The sequence below is a fragment of the Macaca nemestrina genome, chromosome 11, assembly GCF_043159975.1.
Source record: "Macaca nemestrina isolate mMacNem1 chromosome 11, mMacNem.hap1, whole genome shotgun sequence".
NCBI lineage: Eukaryota > Metazoa > Chordata > Mammalia > Primates > Cercopithecidae > Macaca > Macaca nemestrina.
In genome coordinates, this window is record NC_092135.1 from 50,461,006 (window position 1) to 50,479,398 (window position 18,393).

Here is an 18,393-nt window from a genome sequence, read left to right on the forward strand (position 1 = left end):
ACTAACCTGCTTTCTATCTCAATAGTTTAGTCTGTTTTGGATTTTTTATATAAATGGAATCCTACAACATGTGGTCTTCTGTAACTGGTTTTTATCATTTAACATGTTTTCAGGTTTACGTTGTAACATGTGTTAGTACTTGATTGCTTTTTATTGTTTCATAATATTCCATTGTATGGATATACCACATTTTGTTTATCGGTTAATGGACATTGGGTTCTTCCTACTTTTTGGTTGTTATTAATGATGTTATTATGAACATCTGTGTACAGATTTTTGTGTGGACATATGTTTTCATTTCTCTTAACTGTATATCTAGAAGCGGAATTGCTGGATCATATGATAATGCTGTGTTTATCATTTTGAGTAAAAGTCATACTTTTTAAAGTGGCCACCCTTTTTTCCATTACCACCAGCGATGGACGAGGGTTTTAATTTCTCCACATCCTTTCCAATTCTTGTTACTGTATTTTTTTTTATGATAGCCATTTTAGTGGTTGTGAAGTGGTATCTTATTGTGGTACCTCTGTGACTTTTGAATTTAAAAATAATTATAAAATATTTTTAAAGAACCAATGAGGCCGGGCGCGGTGGCTTAAGCCTGTAATCCCAGCACTTTGGGAGGCCGAGACGGGCGGATCACGAGTTCAGGAGATCGAGACCATCCTGGCTAACACGGTGAAACCCCGTCTCTACTAAAATACAAAAAAAATTAGCCGGGCGAGGTGGCGGGCGCCTGTAGTCCCAGCTACTCGGGAGGCTGAGGCAGGAGAATGGCGTGAACCCGGGAGGCGGAGCTTGCAGTGAGCTGAGATCCGGCCATTGCACTCCAGCCTGGGCAACAGAGCTAGACTCCGTCTCAAAAAAAAAAAAAAAAAAAAAAAAAAAAAAAAAAAAGAACCAATGAAATGAAGGAAAAGGAAATCGGTAAGTGAGCCTCTTTTGTGAAATTGAAAGCACATGTCTGCAGTTAAACTGAGAAAAAAGTTTGGAGCCCATCTAACCCCTTGACAATTTCATTTCAGGTGGCTTCTATGCAGTTTATTAATATTGTAGTCCATTCAGTAGAAGATATGAATTTCAGAGTTCACCTGCAGTATGAATTTACCAAATTAGGCCTGGATGAATACTTGGATGTGAGTATAGCTGTAACCTTTGGCTCTAATATAAGAATTGACTTCTTATATTGCCTACCCTCAAAGCTACGCTTCCATAGCAGCTGAAGAATGCCTAGAGCTCTATGCAGTCGACTACTGTAGTGCCAGTTAAAGGGAACTGAGCTGAGTGATGTATTCTGCCAGAGATGCTGGATTCTTGCAGGGCTCCTGGGACCTCAGGCCATCTTCTGCTAGCAGCCTTTTAGTACGGGAGTCGGATAACCTCTTGCAGCCTTGCTGCAGCTTTCCTCTGCTTTTGAGCTTCGTCTGGGTCAAGTCTCATTGCATCCTTCCTCTGGACTATTGGGCAATTTGCATTCTTGGTTGCTCTGGGGACCCCATGTAGGCAGGGAAAGTCAAGCCAAGACTGTATAGTGATGAGTCAGTGCTCAGAGCATAAAAAAAAACAATGAGGAAATGGACACCAGAGACTTCCTCCTGAAGCTGCTAAATTCTGCTAAATTCTGCTTCTGTGGCTTCAGAAGTTCCACTTTTAGTTCTTAGGAGAAGGAGGTTTAAAGTTTCCCTTTTTCTTACTCCCTTGCAGAAGTGGTTAGCCAGTTCCCTGAAGTTCTTCAGTTAAGAAACAGAAACTTGATGTGAAAATCAGAAATAGTCTTGAAAAGGCTGGTGGCTCACACCTGTAATTCCAGCACTTTGGGAGGCTGAGGTAGAGGATCACTTGAGCCTAGGAGTTCAAGACCAGCCTAGGCAACATAGTGAGACCCCATGTATACAAAAAACTAAAAAAATTAGCCAGGTGTGGTGGTACGTGCCTGTGGTCCCAGCTGCTTGGGAAGCTGAGTAGGGGGATTATTTGAGTCTAGGATTTCCAGGCTGCAACAAGCTGTGACTGCACCACTGCACTCCAGCTTGGGTGGCAGGGTGAGACCCTGTGTCTAAAAAAGGAAAAGAAATGGACCCGAGGAACCAGGCAGTTTTGTTTTCCCTTTTGTATAGGAATGGTCTAGTGATACAGCAAGAATTGTTGACCTCAATTTCCTTCCTTTTTTTTTGAGACAGGGTTTCACTTTGTCACCCAGGCTGGAGTGCAGTGGTGCAGTCTTGGCTCACTGCAATCCCTGCTTCCTGGGTTCAAGCGATTCTCATGCCTCAGCCTCCTGAATAGCCTGGCTAATTTTTGTATTTTTAGTAGAGACAGGGTTTCACCATGTTGGCCAGGCTAGTCTCAAACTCCTGCCTCAAGTAATGCACCCAGCCAGTGATCTGAATGTCAAGGCTGTTTCCAGCTATGAAGAATATAGAAGTACTTCCTTTGGGCATCTCCAGCATTCAGTTGCCCATCTTTGTTAGAGATAAACCCAAGGGATTGTATAGACTGTACCCTCAGTTTATTGGGAGACGAATCACAGAGGTGGTTACTCTCAACCTGAAGGCCTTGCTTCCTAGACTGGCTGGGCTGCCCTTGAATAGACGGGCCTACTCTTATCTAAAGACTACTCAGGGAAGAGGTGTAATAGATTTCCATTAAAGTGTTGTTTCAATTGCTTTCCTTAAAAAGACTCATTTATATCACTGGCAGAGTATTGTACAGAAAGACTCTTACTTTAGATCAAGGTTTGTCTATCCCTTTTTCTCCTGTGCTCTAAAAGTGTCAGTATTTGAAAAATTAGATGTACAAATTCCTAGCGGTGTTCTGGGTTTGGTTTTGTGGTGTCTGAGCAGAGCTTGTTTATGCTCTAGAATACAATGGCAGGGACCAACTTATCACTGAACACCTGTTACTCATTGTGAAGATCATGAAAAATCCCATTAAGCTGCTTCTCCTTTTGTTCTAGCCTTTGCCCTTATTTAGAAGCCATTCTCACTTGGGACTCATAAAGGAAAGTAGAACATTCTCTCTTCAGAGGAAGCTGTATTGTAGAATTCCAGATTAGACCTAGGGGAAATCCATCTTTCTGAAAATTTATATAGAGTGGAATTTCTCTTAAAACTGTAAGATTTTTTTTCAAAACTCTGTATTTCTTTAACTTCATGGTGTGTTGACTCTGGAACCTAATAGAGGTGGTTAGAAGAGTCATGTAAATGTAAGATACATAAATGCTTCATTAGTTTACAAAAACCCAGCCTTGTAAGTAGCCATTGATTTGTTCAGTAATGTTGATTGGCATCATCCATGTGCCAGGTATTATTCTAATCACTCATCTGTTCCCTAGGGAAAGTCATGACTTATGTTACTTGTAGGGAAGATTCACTGATTTATTTGACCTCTAGTTTCCAGAGCTAGCTGAGTCACTGCAGGATGCCTAGTTTGGGAGGCAGTGAATTGGGGAAAGCTTTCTGATCTGTTCATGCTGTATACTGACTGAGGGAGGGATGTGTGGAGGTTGGGTTCTAGCAATTTGTGCTAAAATAATCCCCAAGGTTAAGTATAAACTCTATCACTGTCTGCCCCATCTCTCGCCTAACCTTGTTCCTCTACTGGAACCACTGTCACTAACCAGGTAAGATACCAAACACTCCAGTCTTTTCCACTACACAGATACCCCTCAGGTTTTATGTGGCTGTGACTAGTCAAAGCTGCTTTTAATTTTTCTGTCATCCCAATTTCACGTATATCAAAATGTTTTAGGTTGGAATATAACTACATGGGACAGTAAGGATTCGGGGAAAAATGTGTGTGCACTTGGTAGAGGGTATTCACCAGAAAGTCATCTGATGATACGCCTTAGGCAGTCACTCCATAATTCTCTTAAGGAAGATGACATGTTAAGCTCTCTCTTGGAAACGGCTGGACTATTTGTCACAAAGAAAACACATAGACTGGCTGGGCGCGGTGGCTCACGCCTGTAACCCCAGCACTTTGGGAGGCTGGCAGGCAGATCATGAGGTCAGGAGATTAAGACCATCCTGACCAACATGGCGAAACCCTGTCCCTACTAAAAATACAAAAATTAGCTGGGTGTAGTGGCACGTGCCTGTAATCCCAGCTGCTCAGAAGGCTGAGATATGAGAATCGCTTGAACCCAGGAGGCAAAGGGTGCAGTGAGCTGAGATCGCACCATTGCACTCCAGCCTGGGTGAGAGTGAAACTCCATCTCAAAACGAAACAAAACAACACAAAAAGACAGACTGTTAGGAAATGATACTCCATTTCCACAGATGAGCTAACACCACGTTCTCTCCTATCCTGGTTTTTAGAAGCTGAAACACACTGAGAGTGACAAGCTTCAGGTCCAGATCCAGGCTTACCTGGACAACGTTTTTGATGTAGGAGCTCTGCTGGAAGATGCTGAAACTAAGAATGCTGCCTTGGAGAGGGTGGAAGAACTGGAAGAAAACATCTCTCATGTAACTACATCTCAGAAAAGGAAAAACTGCTTCCATTTCAGCTGGGTGCAAAACAGAATTAATGTCAGGTTTTATGGTGGTAAATTAAAGAATTTGGAGTATAGGGACGGGCCATACCCTGCAATAGAGAGCTGTCAGAAGCTGTTCTGTGTTTTTGCCAAAAGGCAGCTGTGTAACGTAAAGTGAAATAGAAGCCGTTGCTTTGCTTTAGCTCACTTACCTGCTCAGTTTCTGCTGAGGTGCATTTCCTGGCAGTCTTGGTGATAGGCTCAAGCGGAGTGTGGGAGTTTGATGATTGGCGTTACGTAAAAGATTAGAGGGAAATGAAATATGGGAATTTGGCCTGAGGTGAAGAGGTATCTTCTTATCAACTATGTCCACACAAGCCCATGGACAGGATTAGCTGGTGTCTCTGTGATGCATGTCTGAACATTCCCGTCTTACGGTACTCAAATTCTAAATAGAGTCATTTCAACAATAGGCATTTTCAAGGACATCGGTGTGCTTTGTCATATATCCTCTTCTTTGAAGAATGTCCTCAGTATCATTGTCAGCTCTGTCACACGACAGCGTCTCATTTTTCTTTGAGGGATTTTTCTTGACATAGACTGATTCTAATATGACTCTAAGGGCCTTTAGAGATTATTTGTTCATTCATTAACCACATATTTCAGTAGTAAAAGAATTAACAGAAAAATGGTGCTTCTCAAACACCCAAGCATTATGAAGACCAAATTCTTTTGGTGAGTCTGATGGGCACTTTCCTTGATTATGAAATGAAGTGTCTCCTTTTGGAGGATTATTATTTTCTCCTTTGAACAGTTCATTTATTTTTCTCCACATTTTTTAAAGAGTACTGCATATGCTCAGTTTCTTTCACCTTTCCCCACCACTCTGAAAATGGGTCTCCTCATGGCTGTGGGTAAGCCGAGTCAGTGAGCCAGAAACCCTTTAAATGTGCTGCTGTGGCCCAGCTGGCATCTGCTTCAAAAGAGAATTTTACAGGCCCAGTATATCTTCCCTTAGAAGATTTGTATTATATGCTGAACCCGATCAGTGTAAATCTCCACTCTTCCTCCTTACCTTGCCTCCCTGGTTTTCTTTACTTGTAATGAATTTAAAGGAGATGTTAGAAATCAGAAGTTGCTCAATGTTAGAGCCCTATGTGAAAGGCAGCTATTTAACACATGGCTCACCCTGTCTTTCTCCTGAAGCCTCAGCCAACATTGCATGACCATACTTATGTGTCCACTTTTGTAGCAGGCCATCTGTTTATTTGAATGGCTTCCCCAAAGAACTTATTATTATTATTATTATTATTATTATTATTATTATTATTGTGGGTTTTTTTCTTTGAGATAGAGTCTTACTCTGTCGCCCAGACTGGAGTGCAGTGGTGCGATCTTGGCTCACTGCAACCTCTGCCTTCTGGGTTCAAGTGATTCTCCTGCCTCGGCCTCCCTGGTGGCTGGGATTACAGGTATACTCCACCACGCCCGGCTAATTTTTGTATTTTTTGTAGTAGAGATGGGGTTTCACCATATTGGCCAGGCTGGTCTCGAACTCCTGACCTCAGGTGATTCACCCGCCTCAGCCTCCCAAAGTGCTGGGATTACAAGCGTGAGCCACTGCGCCCAACAAACTTTTATTATTTGTATAGTTTGGGTCGAACCAAGCAGTAGTTGTTTTTCAACTGGCTACCTAGATTGAAAGAACCAAGTTTATTATGTTAGCAGCTTTCAAAAGCTTTAGTCTGATGGCCCTTTCTTGGCATGGAGGTGGGGGATGGAGGTGGACTCTCCCTCCTCTTTCTCCTTACTGTCCTCTACCCTTGCTAGCCCCTGCAGAAATGGAGGGAGGCACACTGTGTATGTTGAACAGTAAGGAGCGGACATGTGGGTCTTATTAAGAATCATGTCTAAGTTATTAATTCCTGGTAGAAACAAATATGTATTCAGAGCCATATTATAAATATTACCATTTACAGAAAACAATGGGCGGAACACATGTAGGTCCCTGGCCCCTAATGATCTTGGAGTTGCACTTTCTGAAAACTGAGGGCCTGATCAGGATGATCCTGTATTGTGACACAGCTTTCTTTTCAAAATTTTACAGTTATCTGAAAAACTGCAGGACACAGAGAATGAAGCCATGTCCAAGATTGTGGAACTGGAAAAGCAACTCATGCAGAGGAACAAGGAGCTGGATGTCGTTCGGGTAAGCATGATGATGACAGCTGCCCAGATGGGCACGGTAGGGAATGTACTCCAGCTTTTGTCCAGTAGAACGCAGAGTACATTCAGAGGAATGCATTGATGCAGCATATTTATTGGAACCCTTTCAGAGGTGATGCTCTGATGAAAACTACACATAGTCGGCATATGTATACACATGTGTGTGCGATCAGATACTGGGGGGTTCAGTATTTCCTTATCACAGATTTTGGGAGCAACAATGTTTTCCCATCTGGAGGAGGCTGAGTTAATTCCGTGGAACACCCATTTGGTTGGAAATAAAAACATAGCATGGATTTAATTCATGCCACTTATTTATTTTTATTAGGACTTGAGCTTCTTTGTATTTCTTTGCTTTGCTTCCACTCAAAACCAGATTTGGTGGTTGCTGTGGAAACAGTGAAATACAACACAGGCTAGGCTTAATGGTATTCACCAAAAAAAGGGGGGTGGTGCAAAGCAAACCAATCCATTTTATTATCAGCTAATCCCAGCTATTTTATTTGGCCTTAGTATTGTTTACCTTATGTGCCAGGTATTTATGGAGTGCCATCCCTATGCTTGGAATTGTGCTGTAAGAACACCAAAACGCCTGGAGAGCTTTAAGGCAAATGACTTGCCTTTACACTGCTAATGAAAGGGCACCTTTTATGTGATGGTTATCGTGTCTGTGTGTGTCTGATATCCTGACATGTCCTACAGTTCAGTCCAGGAAATTTATTTTCTGGCACGCCTTCGAGACACAGTTGTAGCATATGGACTCAATTCAACTTCAGACTCTTAGATTATTAATAATAGACAGGGTGTGAAGAATGTCTCCCTGCTTGCTGGAGGTTTGTGTTGAGAGATCACTTGTACAAGGCCCAGCAAGGAAGTTCAGTTCCATAAAACCCTTTCACGAGAACCTCTGTGGGCCCCCCTTATAAAAGGAACCAGGACAGCCTTTGAATTGAAAATTGTAACTTCTTTGTTTTCTGCTAAAAACCTAGACAGAAATAAGTAATTAGTGAAGGGAAGCTTTGGCCTGTTTTGTTAACCGCATTACCGATGGGAAAATGTTACAACAATCGCTATCCTGAGCTTGGTCAAGGGGGCGTTGTGAGGGCCAGAGAAAGCCATTCAGGAGCATTCAGCCCCTGGCTACTCATGAGTGGATTATTCCATGCTTTGCAGATTTTTAATCCCAGTCTGATTTGTATCCAAGTCTGATTTAGGGCCCTTTTGTCTATTGTTAGCCGATACGTGTATCTAAGAGTTACAAATGAAGGTTAAAATATAGGGAAGGAAAACATGCACACCAGAACACCCTCAGGAGATTCCCGAGTCAGCATTCAGGCTCGTTTCTGCTCTGTTTCTTTCTACCTGCAGGGAAAACTGAGTTAGCTGCATTTATTAAATGGAAAGAACTTCATTACCAACAACAATAGCTAGAATATATTACATGCATTACTAGCATACAATTAATAATTAATGGAACTTTATAGGTTCTGGCTGAGTTCCAAAGAATTCCCATCTATATGAGTGTCTTTTTTTCTCTTTATCCTCAGTCTGCCAGTCTGATGGATTCAGACTTGGTATAAGTATGAATGTTATGTGAAGATAAACTCTTGACCTTGGACTTCATTGCAGGAAATCTACAAAGATGCAAATACTCAAGTTCACACATTAAGAAAAATGGTCAAAGAAAAAGAAGAAGCAATTCAAAGACAGTCTACCCTGGAAAAAAAGATTCATGAACTGGAGAAACAAGGGACCATTAAAATTCAGAAGAAAGGGGATGGGGATATCGCCATACTGCCAGTCGTGGCTTCTGGCACGTTGTCCATGGGGTCAGAAGTGGTAGCAGGTAACTCTGTGGGACCCACAACGGGGGCCGCTTCCTCGGGACCCTTGCCCCCTCCTCCACCACCACTGCCTCTCTCATCAGACACACCTGAAACAGGTAAGAAGCCTTGGCAGGAGGACTGAGGAAGTTTCGGAATATTTGTATTTCTTCTTTGCCAACTGTCCACTTCTGTCCTTTGTCCGTTTTTGTTGGCATATTCTTTAAGAATTGGTTTTCTTGAGTAGTTCTTAGCAGTTTACATTTTGAGATTAAAATTATAAATCCTCATTTCACATATGTTGAAATATTTTTCCCATTTGTCAGTGAGGACATTTTATGGTTTTTGAAAACAGTCCTTTGTCCTTTTAAGTGTGTTGTTTTCAGACGGCTTTATATGCACATGGCTTATTGCAGGAAAGCCATTCCCCTGTTTTCAAAGTCCACCTGTTTCTTTTCTCTTTGCTAGTGCAAAATGGTCCAGTAACACCACCTATGCCACCGCCGCCGCCGCCACCTCCTCCTCCCCCTCCTCCTCCCCCACCGCCCCCTCCTCCTCCTCCTCTCCCAGGCCCCGTAGCTGAGACTGTACCAGCTCCTCCCTTAGCACCTCCCCTTCCCTCTGCACCCCCGCTGCCTGGAACATCTTCACCCACAGTGGTTTTCAACTCAGGATTAGCAGGTAAGAGCACAGAATTCCAGGTACTCATATCAGAAAGGCTGTCTTATCTCGGAGAGTTGAAGCTGTTTTTTCAAAGTCCAGGTCTCTTGCAATGACATGTATCTCTTTCTAGTGTAAGAAATTCCTGCTGATGTAGCCAGTAGAGGGGACATCATCATGCATGGGAGACACTTTGCTCTGAGTAGTCTTTTTCACAACCATACCCCACAATGGGAGGTTCTGATCTCCTACACCATCGTCCTGCCTTCCACTGGCCCCACCTAGAGAATGGAAGAGAGACAAGCTACCTGCTTGAGGATCAGTGCATTTTTGTGGGTTCAGCAGATACTTTTTGGACACCTGGAGTAGTCAATACAGATACTACCTGTAGTAGTCAAAGCTCAATATTAGGCACAGACATTGAGTGCTTCTGGATCTTTTTTTTTTTTTTAATGGTATTTATGATGTCATCTATAAAAGGGAAACATGCTTTTATGTGTAATTGCCCGATGTAGGCTTCCAGGCATGTCTTCTGAGCATTTGAGAATATCAGAGTTTGCTAGAGTGGATTTAAACTTCAAGGAGGAGGTGTTGCCAACAGCCATATTATCATGCCTTAAAATGCTTCCAAATAATTCATGTCCTCTTGCCAACCAGAAGATAGAAAACAGCATCCTCACCTCACCAGAAATAAAATGGGAGGTAGGGGTTAGAGCAGGAGGAAGAGAGTCACTCTAATGCCTTGAAATCTAAGTTCTTTGTTTTGACACACGGAAACAATGATTGATGCTACAAGCCATTTTCCCAGTACTGAAGTGTTTCCCTGGCATTTGGAATTGCTCGAAGCTTTGCCATCCCTGTGACATGGGGTAATTCTGCCTCCTCATTTACTTCAGCCTGTTCATGAGGTCTCTTACTTGAAATGAAGAACTACCACTCTAATAGCCTCCATTTCCAAGGCTGTGATAGTTTTCAGAGCCTTTTGCCCAAAGTCTAAAAGCCAGTCTTAGCGGTAAAGATTTCCCCATCTCCATCCCTTCAGGCTCCCATCTGCAGCTCTGCCAGCCGGTCATCAGGGCTCATTCATCCCAGTGACTGGAGCCCTTTTGGATGCCCCAAAGTCACCTGGAATAAATTCACTCCACATCAGATCCATGGTTTTACTTCCACCCCGACTTCTAGATAAAACTGTCAGGGAAACAAACAAGATTCCAGTTCACAGTAAGGTTCACAGTAAATTGGTGACTTATTTCTACCCTTCAAGATTTTCCCCGTCTACCACTTTCTTCTAGAACTTTTATTACTTCTGAAGGAGAAAAGTTGGAGGAGAGTCATCCTGGAACTGATGGACTATGGAATATAAACAGACAAACAGGAAACCTCATATCAAGCCCTGGGAATGTGTTCCACCACCAGGCTGTTGTCAGTAACTGGGTGTGGAAACCCATAATTGTCCCGTGCACCTGGCCACCCTGATTAGGCACTCTTGGTAGCCCCCAAGGAGCACTTGCTGTGAGACGTGTCTGCTGTGGTGTCTCATTTAGGGCTGCTTCCTTTGTCTCTGACAAACAAACACTAATGTGTGATTTAGCACCCACTTCCACACACCTGAGCACTAACATAGAACTCAGAACCACCTTAGCTGAGTGAGAGCCCGGAGGCTGAGATGTGTCCAGAGCTTCCCTCCAAGGGGCCATGTCCTGTGTGATTGATCTATTTATTAATTTGCTTGGGCTCTTCCCACTGCTTGATTTAAAAAATGTGTTGGCTCTGTCAATTGCCTCAATATTTTAATGTGTAGAGTTCTGTGCTCGGCTGATAACCAACTGCTTTTAGGGTTTGCTATACTTGGAAGTGGTCCCTGTTGTGGCTTATGCAATTTAGAGGACTGTAGGTGGAAATAGAGGAACTCTTTATTTCCATAAGTGTCCACTAAATGATTGTGAGGGATGTCTTGGAAGCATTACAAGACCCTTATGAGTCTTTGATAGCTTGAGATCAGGCAATTTCTACAAGGCTTTTAATCCCTCTTTATTATTCATCCTTATTTAGACTGCTAATACCTAGTGATTGAAGCCCATTTGGTGAGATGTTTTTGCTAGTGTGTTCAATAACTCTCTGTCACTCTGGAACCAAGAGGCCAGACAGAATTAGGATGCCCCCAGCAGAACCAAGAGACAGAGCCTCGCTGATATTCTTAGGCCTCCTGGGAAGTCAGAAACCTATGACATCACTTGGCCTCTGGATCCACAGGCAACAGGAGGGTCTTATCTTTTCAATGGGCAGGTGGCCAAGACAGAAGACCAAGAGGAGGGCCCCATAGTTTATCTAGTTGAGAGTTTTCTTTGTATTTTATAGAGAAAATATTAGTAGTGTGAAATACGCATTTGAAGAATAAGGCTTGCTTTCTCAAGTCTGTGATAGAACAATCTGGCTCCCTTTCCCTGGGTAGGTCACCTGAGACAGACTGCTGAGCAGATGGAACCTTTGCTGTCTCTTTGGGAGGATGTGCTTGGATCGTCACAATGCGAATTTGGACTTTGGTTGATTGTTTTTCATGTAAAAATTATTCCTATCCTATGAAATGCCTAGTACAGTTCAGTATTGCTGTTGGGTACCACTATGATGAAATAATTTTTTTTCTTCCCTCTTCCAAAGAGGATAATTTTTTAAACAAAATAGTTGAGTCTTGGAGGCAGGCCTGAATGGAAATGAATTTTTGGCTCTGCGCTGCCTTGTGAAACGTGTCCAAGAAGCATGAAATTCTATGCTGAGTGCGTGAACTGCTGAGCCACTTGACTCTAACCATATCTAATTTTTTTGTATTTTCTCTGTTCTTTCTGCTTCCACAAAAGATGGGCCAATCAAGCTTTTCTGTAGGTTGCTCCTCACTGAGTGTGTTGAGTATTTGCCATGTGTTTCTGTTGGTCACACTGTGCCTTGACATCTTTCCACTCCATTTTGCTTTGATCCATTGCATTTTGACTTTGTGTCTGCGGGAAGTGTTGGTGGCGGCTGATGATGATTCCAGGTTTGCCCACACATTCTAGTTGAACCTACACAAGAGATTATTGTCCTTGAAGAAGACATCCTGGATTCACATGCCCTCTTCCATTCCCTCTGAGGAAAGTTTTTTTTTTTTCCTTCTTCTTTTAATTTTTATATTTGTATCTGAGGCTTCAACTCTAAAAGGATTTTAGATCTACTCTAGGGAGAAAAGAACAAAAGAAAAGGTGCCAGGTGCCCCTTTTCCATTCCCTCCCTCATGCTAGTCTCTGGCCCACTCCAGGGAGCACTCACCCGCCTTTGGCCCAAACCGTGGGGACACAGTGTGTCCAGTGGTCACCTGTGTGCCTTCCTTCTCTTCACTCCCACCCTGGTTAAAGCCAGGTAAACCTTTCCAAGGAGGAGAACTTTCTTGCCTGTGTTCTGATCTCAGGCTTACTCCTGACCTTGCTAAACAGTTAGAAGAGTGGTTGCAGATGGCAAACCTCTAGCGAGCGTCATGAGCCTACCATGTCCGTGGGAGGAAGGTAGGAAGCCATTGGCACCAGCCTGTCACCTCAGGTTATGAAAAGACTCCTCTGCAGCCCTTCCGCTGCTCCCCGATCCCCAATGCAAGAGCAAGTGCTAGAGGAAAGTCTGTTCCTTTGTCCCGTTGAGAACATCTGTTTTCCTGGGTAGTGGAGACAAAATGCTGTATGGTGAGGAATCTGACACTGTGGGGTAGTGGGGACAAAGGTGTCACGTTTGGTGGTGGAGAGGCCTGGTTTGGCTAAAGCTGTGTCTGTTTTTCTGCATGCTTTTGTGTGGATTTATCAGATGACATTCCTGCTGTTTAAATGGCCTTTGTAACTCTGGAGGAATGAGAGGCACCGTCTGTGTCAGTTAACGCCAACTGAGGCAGGCAAGCAGGCAGGCAGCCAGCTACAAGCTTAGTCGTGTGTTGCTTTTATTTTGTTCTGCACTGAAGCACTGAAGTTCTCCTGCCTGTCTTGCTAATAATGACAAATAGTGCTCCCAAGTAGTGTGATGGGCTACCCAGGACAGACTGATGAAGCTGAATGTATATGGCTAAATGGTTTGGGAAGACTTCTTTATGATATATAACAGATAAATATAATTTTAAATGGATTACCTTTTTTGGCATATTCCCTCACAGTGAGAGGAGTTGGCACTCCCCATAGTCCCTTAAAGATACATCCCATTTTCTCTATTAAGAGATTTTCAGTATTTTTAATGAGTGTATCAATACCTCCTAGTCAAACACAGGTGACTCCTGGGAATAACTTGCTTTTCAAAAAGAAGGGCAAGGGACTGTGGCCATTTCTGAATCTGAGAATCAATACAATTTCTAGATTGCTTTCTTTCTAGATTTCTTTTCCTCTTTCTTTCTTTCTTTCTTTCTTTCTTTCTTTCTTTCTTTCTTTCTTTCTTTCTTTCTTTCCTTTTTCTTTCTTTTCTTTCTTTCTCTTTCTTTTTTCTGTCTTTCTCTTTTTCTTTCTCTCTCTCTCTCTCTCTTTCTTTTCTTTCTCTCTCTCTCATTCTCTCTTTCTTTTTTTTTTTTTTTTGAGATGGAGTTTCACTCTTGTTGCCCAGGCTGAAGTGCAATGGCATGATCTCGGCACACTGCAACCTCTGCCTCCCGGGTTCAAGTGATTCTCCTGCCTCAGCTTTCCGAGTAGCTGGGATTACAGGTGCACACCACCACAATTGGCTAATTTTTGTATTTTTAGTAGAGACGGGGGTTTTACCATGTTGGCCAGGCTGGTCCTGAACTCCTGACCTCAGGTGATCCACCTGCCTTGGCCTCCCAAAGTGCTAAGACTTTGAGCCACCATGCCCTGCAATTTATTTTCCTTTTTTTCCCCCCTTTTATTTATTTATTTTTAAGACAGAGTCTTGCTCTGTATTTACCCCTTTTTTTGTTCTGTCGTCTTAAATGTTTTCTTAGGCTGGGCAAGATGGCTTAATCCTATAATCCCAGCACTCTGGGAGGCCGAGTGGGGAAGCTCGCTTGAGTCCAGGCGTTTGAGACCAGCCTGGGCAACATGTGAAACTCTGTCTCTATAAAAAATATAAAAATTAGCCAGGCATGGTGGCACACACCTGTGGTTCCAGCTACTTGGAGGCTGAGGTGGATGGATTGCCTGAGCCTGGGAGGTCAAGGCTGCAGTGAGCCATGATTGCGCCACTGCACTGCAGCCTGGGTGACAGAGCAAGACCTCAAAAACCTATTTTCTCATTAGGCCTTTCATAGCCCTTAGTCTGCTTAAAATAACTCAGCAGCCAATATATCAGAATCACCCACGGGAAGGTCTTGCCCTGGTGGAAAGTCAGCCTTCATGACGTTATACTCCTGGTAGTCTAGTCAGCCACTATCTGCACTCCCTGATCATCTTCTAAGGTTTGTTTGTAAATATGTGGTCCACAACCAAGAATTTAGGATGTCCAAATATGGCAAGTTTTTGCCCTCTTTGCTATCTAATAACATGAGTAATAATCTTTGCTCTCCAACACTTTTTATTTGTCCCAACCATCGTCCTAATATTGTAACTGTAATGCAGCAAATTAGTTGCCTGAGTTAAAAAAAAAAAAAAATCAACCCTTGGCCCTTAGACGGCTTTTAATACAATCAAATGATGACCTCAACTGGCTCTGGCCGAAGCCATGTGTGTTGTTTACCAGCTTTAAACACCTACTTGCGCGCCTCTTGCCAACCTTCCTCCAGTGTTAAAGTGTCATCTGCAAGGACTGTTGTCTGATTGTTTCTGAGGGTCGTAGGCTTTTGGTGGGATCTTAATTCCATTCTCTTTGATGTCTTTAGCTGTGAAAATTAAGAAGCCAATCAAGACAAAGTTCCGAATGCCAGTGTTTAACTGGGTTGCTCTGAAACCCAATCAGATCAATGGCACAGTCTTCAATGAAATTGATGATGAGCGAATTCTGGAGGTATTTTTCTCATTGGTTAGAAACTAGAGGTGCACTCTGTGCAGCAAAGCCAACATGGGTGTTTTGTTAACCTGGAAGTGTCAGAGATAAAGTACTAGTGTTATAAGTCCCTTGATGTAAAGAAGAAACAGATATGTAATATCGGAGAAAAACATTTGACACTATTTTGTAAGGTGGCTCTAAAACTGTGTTTAAAGAGTTATGTTAAATTGGAATAAATGCTTTTGAGCATTTTCAGTGTATGCCACAGAATATAGATCTGACATAATAATTCCTTCCCTTAATTGAGAGAAAGACATAAAAACTTTCAGACTGTAAGTGAATAAGAACTCAATTACCACACTCACTGCCTTATTTGATAGATAATTTTAATCTGTGGCAGCTGTCTATGCAAGCTAATTATTGAAAAGCAATTGAATTGGTGGGTTAGAATCGGTAGTCTAATGTTCACTTTTTTATTTTTATTTTATTTTATTTTTTAATTATTATTATTATTATTATTATTTGAGATGGAGTCTCGCTCTGTCGCCCAGGCTGTAGTGCAGTGGTGCAATCTCGGCTCACTGCAACCTCTGCCTCCCAGGTTCAAGCAGTTCTCTGATTAGCCTCACAAGTAGCTGAGATTACAGGCATACACTACCACGCCTGGCTATTCTTCGTATTTTTAGTAGAGAGCGGCTTTTACCATGTTGGCCAGGCTGGTCTCAAACTCCTGACCTTAAGTGATCCACCCTTGGCCTCCCAAAGTGCTAGGATTACAGGCATGAGCCGTCACACCCAGCCTATGTTCACTTTTGTGTATGTGCCAGAATTTGTACTCTAACAAAAACAAGAAAAATAGAGCAAGCCATGGCCAAAGACAAGTACTTAATAGAAAAAGTAATGTCTTTGCTTAAGAAACTAACTGGTGGCTTCCAGACTTCATTTTTAAATATAATCCAATTTTCCATGGTCATTCCTCTCTACCTTAGGATTTAAATGTGGATGAATTTGAGGAAATATTCAAGACAAAAGCCCAAGGTCCTGCCATTGATCTTTCTTCAAGCAAACAGAAGATACCACAGAAGGGATCAAACAAAGTGACATTACTAGAAGCAAACAGGGCCAAAAATCTTGCCATAACTTTAAGGAAAGCTGGAAAGACTGCTGATGAAATATGTAAAGCTATTCATGTGTAAGTTCAGGAAAATTATATTCTAGTTTATAATAAAATGAAAATGAGAAAGTTATGAATTAGTAGATGACAAATATTTCAATAGTGAGGCAAGAGCTAAGATAAAAGCTGGAGCAATTTTTGATATCCGTACTTCAGAGATCTCCTGAACTCTGTGTGTGCTACTTCAAAGTTGCATATGATGCCAACACGAAAGAGGTGGACCAGAAATCACCCTGGGGAGTGTTGTGTTAGAACGAGTAACTAATTGTTTTAGAAGAATAACATCTGGATTGTGACATCATTTATTATCTCTTATGCGGGCCTCCAGCAATGCTTACATAAAAGGAAAGTTGAGCTGAGTGTGGCAGATGTTAAGAAAAGGTAGAAGATGTCAGTTTTCTCTGGAGTATCTGAATTTTATCCAGATTTGTTGAATACAAATTTGATGGCATTTGTGGAATGATACAGTTCAATGCCAGACGCAAATATGATACAGATGCATATTTTAATTCATAACAACAGGAATGAATTGTTTTGCTTTTAGTACTTTCAGGACATTTTAAACAAAGTTCATTTTTTACTCTTGAACTGCATAGAAGCCATTGGTTTTACTTCTCTATTAGAAGAATCCTTCTATTCTTGTGGCCATGGTGACTTTCAAATGTGACGAAGACATTATTAAATGTTTTAGGAACTAATTATTTATAAATGGATTATCTTGTAAATTTTGGTTAGTGACTTAGAGGTGTAAATGACCCTGAGAAATCCTTTGTTCCAATTTTGTGTCCTCAGCCAGGGTGATAATCTCGTAGTCCAGTGCCTCCTACAGTCTGTTCTCATTTCTGACATTGAATGCTGAAGTGCAGCCTGGCTTTAAATCTTTATATATCTTGTTTGTCATGATGATTAAATGTAATTCTATTATTTAGCTGAACAAAGATTGTCCAGAGAATAATAGAGAATAGAGATTGTAACAAATACTTAATTTGTTCAAATTAAGCATATATCCAAAAAGAACTTCAAGGAATGTACACACTTAACCTAAAACATTCAGATAATACAGGCATTTGGATGCATTTTTTTCCCAAAGAAGAAAAAATGCTACCAGACTATTGGTTGAATTGAAATATTTTACATAATTCAGCAGATATTCTGTGATAATGTGTACAGTGTTAATCTCCTGAATTAGCAGTAGTACTTCACAATGCCTGTCAGCTATGTCCTTGAACCATTAAACCATCAGATGCTTTGGCCTTGGTTCTACCTCTTCCTATTTTCATTTACTCCTGATTCCAGAGGCTTAGAGCTATGCCAGTCCCCTAAAAACTGAGGATGGCAGTTGTGACAAGGTCCAGGTTTTCAGGAAGAACCAATTAAGTTACCTGAGGCATAGTTAAGCCTCAGCACCAGGACCAGGGTGGGACTTCACAGGACAAGTGGAGAAATCTTAGACTCATTGATTTGGTATTTGCTGAGCTGTACCAGATGGATGATGGATGGATGAACCTGAAAAGGATGGATGGATGGATGGATGGATGGATGGACGGACCTGAAAAGAAGGATGAACTTGAAAAAGGGGTAGGAGGTTTTTTCTCTCTAAGGCTAATCTCTCCACATCTGTCTTTAGATTTGACTTGAAGACACTGCCTGTAGACTTTGTGGAATGCTTAATGCGGTTCCTGCCAACTGAGAATGAAGTGAAAGTGCTTCGGCTCTACGAGCGGGAAAGGAAGCCTCTGGAAAACTTGTCAGATGAAGACAGGTTCATGATGCAGTTTAGTAAAATCGAGAGGCTCATGCAGAAGATGACCATCATGGCTTTCATTGGGAACTTTGCTGAAAGCATTCAGATGCTGACTCCTGTGAGTGGACCAACTCTGGCAGGGGAGGGGGTCCAAAGAAATGTGGAATCATAATTTTTTAAAGTCTCTCCCAGAGGTGCACTCAGTGTGTTGGGTTCTAAAGACTCCGTCCCAGAACTTTCTAAATTGTCCATCTTTTCTACATTATGTATGCAAAGTAAATTTGAAAAAATGGGGAATGTTCATATTCCATATTGCTGTTCTTCCGAAAGAATGCCATTTTTTTGTGTCTACAGA

At 42.0% G+C, this 18,393-nt stretch overlaps 1 protein-coding gene across 8 annotated transcripts in view; it reads left to right on the plus strand.

Annotated features, from left to right (window-relative positions):
- The window catches only part of LOC105492660 (formin like 2), a 311,463-nt gene that overhangs the window by 272,526 nt on the left and 20,544 nt on the right, over nucleotides 1-18,393 (plus strand). For 4 of the 8 annotated variants that reach the window (XM_011759886.2, XM_011759885.2, XM_011759890.2 and 1 more), the window contains exons 11-19: nucleotides 1,026-1,136; nucleotides 4,320-4,469; nucleotides 6,585-6,686; nucleotides 8,333-8,645; nucleotides 8,995-9,207; nucleotides 12,042-12,062; nucleotides 15,014-15,138; nucleotides 16,110-16,312; nucleotides 17,922-18,156. In XM_011759886.2, the coding sequence (XP_011758188.2) occupies nucleotides 1,026-1,136; nucleotides 4,320-4,469; nucleotides 6,585-6,686; nucleotides 8,333-8,645; nucleotides 8,995-9,207; nucleotides 12,042-12,062; nucleotides 15,014-15,138; nucleotides 16,110-16,312; nucleotides 17,922-18,156 (1,473 nt within the window). The remainder of the gene's footprint in view (nucleotides 1-1,025; nucleotides 1,137-4,319; nucleotides 4,470-6,584; nucleotides 6,687-8,332; nucleotides 8,646-8,994; nucleotides 9,208-12,041; nucleotides 12,063-15,013; nucleotides 15,139-16,109; nucleotides 16,313-17,921; nucleotides 18,157-18,393) is intronic. The other 4 variants (XM_011759889.3, XM_011759891.2, XM_011759893.2 and 1 more) reach the window with 1 other exon arrangement.